Below are 6,752 nucleotides of genomic sequence, written 5' to 3' on the forward strand. Positions count from 1 at the left end.
TCGATCCAAAATGTAGATCTACCCTTCTATAACCCTTCCATCGCGTAAAGTGGCAAACTTTACGTGAATCCAAAGAGATCTAGGCATTTTACACTCTTGGGCTAGGGTTTGGGACAAGATGGCTTCACCAAACACTCAATAACAGGGACTTTAATGCACTCTAGACCTTCCCCATACCCAATCTGAGGTAGCAACCTCAGATCTAACCTTCAAACTCAAAATACCACAAGCTAAACTTTCCACACATTCCAAGATGATGAATCTAGATGAATAACAACCCAAGAAACGAAGTAATACCTCAAAAGGAAGCCCCAACAGAAGAGAAATCTGATTCTTAGCAAAGCCCCTTGCTCCAAGCCTCCTATCTCTCCAAGATCTCCTCCAAAATCTCTTTTCCAAGCTTTAAATGCACTCAAATCCCTCACAATCGTGTCTTAGGGTTTTCTAGACTTCAATAGAGGGTAAAAAGGCTGGGGAGAGGGTATCATGTCCTTTATATAGGGCTCATACCCCGAAATTAGGGTTTTCTTCACTCAGCGCCTACTAGCCGAGTCCACCCATGGACTCGCTGAGTTGCCCTTTCATATTTACACTTTGAACCCTGAACTTTCACTCCTAGACTCGGGATGTTACAGAATGCACAAATTAAATTCTTATCAATTTGAATTTGAAATGGAATACATGAATAAAAGAAGTTTATAACCAGAAAATGAGCATACTAGTAGCGTGTCGAATTTGATGGATTTCCACGAAAGCCACAAGTCATTGCACCCAGTGTATAGAACATGTCACAAATTTCATAGCAACTCACTGACTAATCCCTATAAGATCAACCACTTCGCATTAGATTCTTACTCAAAACAGAGTTCCGATTAACTATAACTCATGTTATCGAGTTTTAGGGGAAAAATAAGAAAATCTCACCTGGAATCGTTAATACGAAAGGAGGAGGCACTGCTATCGACGATGGAGGAAGCGACGTTGCTTGAGGGATTATTGACAACGAAGTTGATGGTGGAGGGAGGCATCCCAAAAAAGGAGTAAGAGGGAGAAGTGGGCGTTGGTCTTGGAGTGAAGACAATGAGCAATGAAACTTTAGGGCACCCAAGGAAAGATATGTTTTTTGTAAGTTTAGACATGGTTCTAAATCTGAACGTTTAAGTGGTATTTACAAAATTAAAAGGCAAAAAATAAGAAGCAAACAAATGGTCTGAAGGGTTGTTTGATATACAAGAACATACAAAAATCAGAAATCTAACATACAAGAACACATACAAAACCTAAAATTTTTATATACAAGAGCACACATAAACTTGATTCATAGTACAAATATACTCTGATGAACCTTGAAATGATTAAACACATATGAGACCAAACACATACATTTATTCAAGATCTGATATACAAAACCAGAAATCTAAATACAAGAACACACATGAACATGATTCATTTACGCGTTGACAGATATTGTCGGATCTGTTCGTCAGAGATCGAAGGAGCGTGGATGGATCGTCGCCGCATCTTGGGTTATCTTCTCTGAACCATGACACAGATCTGGAAGACAAACCGATGAGGGGCAACCGGCTGAAACCACCATTTTCGTACCACACAGAAGACGATCGTTCTAGACGGTGGCGTACCAAATCAAAGGGTTTGAAGAGCCGGCCGCGACGACATTGGATCTGCCCATCATACCCCAATCCTTCTTTTCCAGCGGCAATGTAAGTCGATTAGGTAGCGTCTAGTGACGTAGATATACTACTAAGTGAGGATATGTTAGAAGATGAATGCTTTTGCTGCAACCATTTGCTCAAAGTTGAAAGTCGCTGCTACTACCACCGGTCAACACAATCACCGATGTTGAACCTCTTTGTAAATCCCGCGAGAAATCACTGCCAGAGAAGACTTCTAACTCTGATATCCGAACTTCGAGCTTCGATCTACATTTCTGTCTCTCTTTGTCTCCGACAGGTGTGTCTTAATCTCCCTCCTACCGACTTCAAGTGGTGATGATTGTGCTACCGACGACGACTTCTGGTGGTGGTGGTTGTGCTTTAACCTGTGATGTAGTGTTAAGTGAATGTTTAAAAAAACAAAAAAATACAGATAACGGGGAAGGGGTTTTTACATTTTCTTTTTTCTTTTTATATTTATTTTAATTCATAAAATTAATAAGAAAATATAAAAAAAAAAAATAACAAGGGCATATATGTCATTTTAGACATTTTCAAGATATTTTAGACTAAACTCATAACAAAATGAAAAGTTTGGACCACTAGTACTAATCGAAAACGTTATAGACCAAAATGATAAATTTCAACTGACCACAAAATACCGTTTTTAAAGTTTTGTCATTTCATAAAGTGATTTTGTTTTAAAATATTGCATAGTAAATAAACTACATTTTGAACGATGCTACCTTCCCCACTAACTATATGGCTAGGTCCCTTTGTCAAAAGAGACATAGGGACTTTTGTTTTGAGAACTTGCCCCTAAACACCGGATTGTTTTAAGAGCATTCCTTCTTTGCTACATACCAAACTCTACTATATTCTCTAAGTCATTTTTTTTTTTTTTTAGTTTTTTATCCCAAATGCCCAATCCTATTTAAACCTTCAAGGATGACCGGGTCAAACTAGGGTGGGATGTAGGTCTTTTAGCAAATACATTATCTGAATTTGTTATTAAAGAGGCTGTCGTTAGTTTATATCCATTAACCCAACTACAAAATAAAAGCAGAAAGCGTAGGAAGTAGCAAATATATATAAAGGATTATCTAGAAGACAAATAAAGTGTATGGTTGGATATTAAGAAGACAAATAAAGTGTATGATCGGATATTTTGTGGTTTAGTGATATGTAGTTTGATTGGATATATTTTTCAGTTTTAACCTTTCTGCTCTTAAGATGATTCATATATTCTCTTTTTCATTTCTGTATATTGCAAATATTTTTCATAATTCAAGAAAATGTTTATAACTTATTAACTTTAAAATAGTGTTTTTCAAAACTTGTGCCTCTCAACTTTAATGAGAACACACATTAAATGCAGGTATCAGAGACCATAAATAATAGGTACGTATTCAAATATTTCAGTTTTTAGATGAAGATATATAGAGGGGGGCCAAATATCTGCTACACTTTCAATTAGAGTAGGGTCTTATGATATAACTGAAATAAATATCCATTAATGGACACACGATATATATGACACCCAACGCCCTACATACATTCACTCTTCTTCATCACTTCATCTAATGAACAGTCACCTCTTCGCCGGAATGCCGGATTTTGGCAACAGCAAAAAGTTTTTTTTCAGGGTTTTTGCTTCAATCCTACTTTTCTCTGCTGTTAATGGCATTATAGTCGGAGTTAACTCTCAATCCCCTAACATCAACATCGAGTCCTCCACAGCTCACGTCATCGTCAAATCATCCTGTAGTGCCACCCTACACCCGGATCTATGCTACTCCACGCTTTCCGGTATCCCTGAAATCACCGAAAAAGTCACAACTCCAAAAGATGTAATCGAACTCGCTGTCAATAAAACCAAAGAGATAGTCCAAAGAAACTACTTCACCATAAAGAAGCTTACAGTTAAGACTGATCTCACGAAACGTCAGAAAATCGCTCTCCATGACTGTCTGGAGATGGTCGCCGAGACACTTCAAGAACTCAACCAGGTCATCGCTATCCTGAGTGCTTATCCGATGAAGAAAGGGAGTCGCCGACATGTTGATGGCTTGATGACACTTATGAGCACCACCTTGACCAACCAGGAAACATGCATCGACGGATTCTCACACGACAAACATGATAGGCAGCTTCGTGAATCGCTTATCGCTGGAGAGATCCACGCCGAGAAGTTGTGTAGTATATCATTAGCCATGATCAAGAACATGACCGACACAGATATGGCCAATCAAGTCGAGATCAATGGGCGGAAGTTAAAGGAGGAGGAGGATGACGAATGGCCGGAGTGGTTATCCATTGGTGACAGAAAGCTGTTGCAGTTAGGGACAGTGACGCCTAACGTGATTGTAGCCGCGAATGGAAGTGGTAACTTTACAACGGTTTCTGCTGCCGTGGCTGCTGCTCCGGCTTCAAGCGCAACCAGGTATGTGATTAGGATAGCATCAGGGGTGTACAGGGAAAATGTCAACATTCCTAGTAATAAAAGGAACTTGATGTTTCTGGGTTCCGGAAGAACTTCCACAATAATCACCGGAAGCAGAAGTGTTGCCGGCGGCAGCACCACATTCAATTCTGCAACTGTCGGTATATATATATATCCTAATCTTTATCAGGGTTGTCGATACATATAGTCCGCATTATCAATCTAGCTATAAAACTTGACTCTATTCATTATTTTCCAACTGATTTATGCAGCGGCTGTGGGTGCTGGATTTCTAGCGCGGGACATAACGTTTCAAAACACCGCCGGGCCCTCAGGGAACCAAGCGGTGGCGCTACGAGTCGGATCCGATCTCTCTGCATTCTACCTATGTGACATGATAGCATACCAAGACACCCTTTACGTCCATTCCAATCGTCAATTCTATATCAACTGCTTCATAGCAGGCACAGTCGACTTCATATTTGGCAATGCTGCAGCCGTTTTTCAAAATTGTGATATACACGCTCGTCGTCCTAACCCAAACCAAAGGAACATGATTACAGCTCAAGGCCGAAGCGACCCTAACCAGAATACAGGAATTGTGATACAAAAATCAAGGATAGGAGCGACATCAGACCTTCTACCGGTGCAAGGAAGCTTTCCGACATACCTAGGGAGGCCTTGGAGGGAATACTCGAGGACAGTGGTGATGCAATCAACGATAAGCAACGTGATAAATCCGGCAGGATGGTTTCCTTGGAACGGGGATTTTGCACTTAATACGTTGTATTACGGAGAGTACCAAAACACGGGGGCTGGAGCTGCTACGGCGAATAGAGTGACATGGAGAGGGTACAGGGTGATTAGGGATGCTACGGAAGCTGGAGGTTTTACTGCCGGAAACTTTATCAATGGTGGTAGTTGGTTAAGAGCCACCGGCTTCCCTTTCTCTCTTGGGCTGTGATTTTGTTTGTGTGATCTGGAATAAGTTTTTTGTATCCTAATAATTGAATAAGAGAAGGATCCTATCGGCTACTTGTTAATCCTCTCCCTTGAGGTGTTAGATGGCTAAATGTGTTTTATAAATTACAATACTAGGTTAAAACCTAGTGTAATACAAGGATTGACAACTAAAAATAACAAAATTAATGCATAGTAAGCTAGTTACTGTATAAAAGAACACAATTTAGAAGCTTGATTGATTTTAAGACAATTAAATATTTACTGTATAAAAGAACACAATTTAGAAGCTTGATTGATTTTAAGACAATTAAATATTTTTAATTTTGTCCCTACAAATCTTATCATTATTTAATTGGACAGAGATATTTATAAAAACAAAAAATAAAAAAATATTTAATTTCTCTTGTTTAAAATGTTTGCTGATAATGGCTGTTTATTAAATTAACTAAACCTTAAATGTTTTTTTTCCAAGAAATTTGAAATTGTTTAATTTCCACCAAAAAAACAAAATTAGTATTTTTGTTAGACCTTAAAATTTTATTAGTAAATAAGAAATTGTTTATATAGCATAAAAAGAATTTTCTTTTTTAGATTGAGGTTTGTAAAAAAAAATTTTCGAAACTTATAGATTACTTCACAACTTATAAGTTTCGATGTAGATGTATTTTAGAAAAATGTAAATTTCAACTTTAAAAACTTTTAGTCATTTTTGTTTTTTTTAAAAAAAGTTGTCAAAATGTTAAATATGATTCAATAAAGTGGTTATTTTAGTAAATATCCAAAATGGTTAAATGCCTCAAGAGTTAATAAAAACTTATTAATTATTTACTTTATATCACATTGATCATGTGGTTCTTTATTTTCTCCATAATCTTCCAAAAAAAAAAATTAGATACATACGGTAATTTTTTTTAGGAGAAGGCAAATCATATATAATAAAGATCAAAACTAGCCAAGTAAAATATTAAGCTCGTTATAAATTTAGAATGAAGAAACACTCCACTCCACCCATTTAATTTCTTTTTTCTTACCCTTATGCTTTAACCAAATAAAAACCAGAGATTTGATATTATCAGCAATAAATGTTGATGATATGGATCTTTGATTACAAACATGCGATTATCATATATATATATATGTATATTAAGTTTGCTTCTTTTTAGTTGGAAACCACAAAGATTTTCTTTAATTAGTAACAAAAGCAAAAGCATTATATGGCAATCATTCTTCTTACATAACTATTTCACGGAAGTAACTATATAAAACTTTTGTGCAACATACACGTTTTAAAATCGTGTTTTGTAATGAAAAATATTATGAAATATTATATGGTTTTGAGTATTGAGTTCTAACAGATAATTTTTACTAGAAATAAAGTAAAACTATGTTTAGAATCACTCAGAAAATATTGAAAGTCTTATGAGATTCCAATCTAATATCAAATATCGAAAATTAACGAAAATATAAAATTTGAAATAATTAAAATTTTATTATTGAAAGTTGTAGAGAATCTTGTTAGAAATATTTAGGCGAAAACCTTATCAAAATCCGAGTTATAACGAAAAAGTTATGACTATTTGAAGTTTCGCGACAGAACCGGTACGACGCCGAATAACGTAAAAAGTGAGTTTTCGATAAACTACTTTTTAGCCCTTATAATCTAAATGAAAGTC

The 6,752-nt window shown here is 36.4% G+C and overlaps 1 protein-coding gene across 1 annotated transcript; it reads left to right on the forward strand.

Annotated features, from left to right (window-relative positions):
• Window positions 1-3,218: 3,218 nt before the first annotated feature.
• LOC145045225 (pectinesterase-like) lies at window positions 3,219-5,159 on the forward strand. Its single transcript, XM_078993568.1, has 2 exons — window positions 3,219-4,277; window positions 4,389-5,159. Exons 1-2 carry the CDS (start codon window positions 3,257-3,259, stop codon window positions 5,078-5,080), a joined length of 1,713 nt encoding a protein of 570 aa, XP_078849694.1. The 5' UTR covers window positions 3,219-3,256; the 3' UTR covers window positions 5,081-5,159.
• Window positions 5,160-6,752: the final 1,593 nt, after the last annotated feature.

The sequence above is a fragment of the Lactuca saligna genome, chromosome 5 (genome assembly GCF_052625555.1).
Source record: "Lactuca saligna cultivar CGN05327 chromosome 5, ASM5262555v1, whole genome shotgun sequence".
Lineage (NCBI taxonomy): Eukaryota > Viridiplantae > Streptophyta > Magnoliopsida > Asterales > Asteraceae > Lactuca > Lactuca saligna.

What these genes read in the sequence shown, in the direction of transcription:
- LOC145045225 (XM_078993568.1), top strand. Translation starts at nt 3,257, where the DNA reads ATGAACAGTCACCTCTTCGCCGGAATGCCGGATTTTGGCAACAGCAAA. An exon ending in ATTCAATTCTGCAACTGTCG is followed by an intron (nt 4,278 to 4,388) that starts GTATATATATAT and finishes TGATTTATGCAG; the next exon opens with CGGCTGTGGGTGCTGGATTT.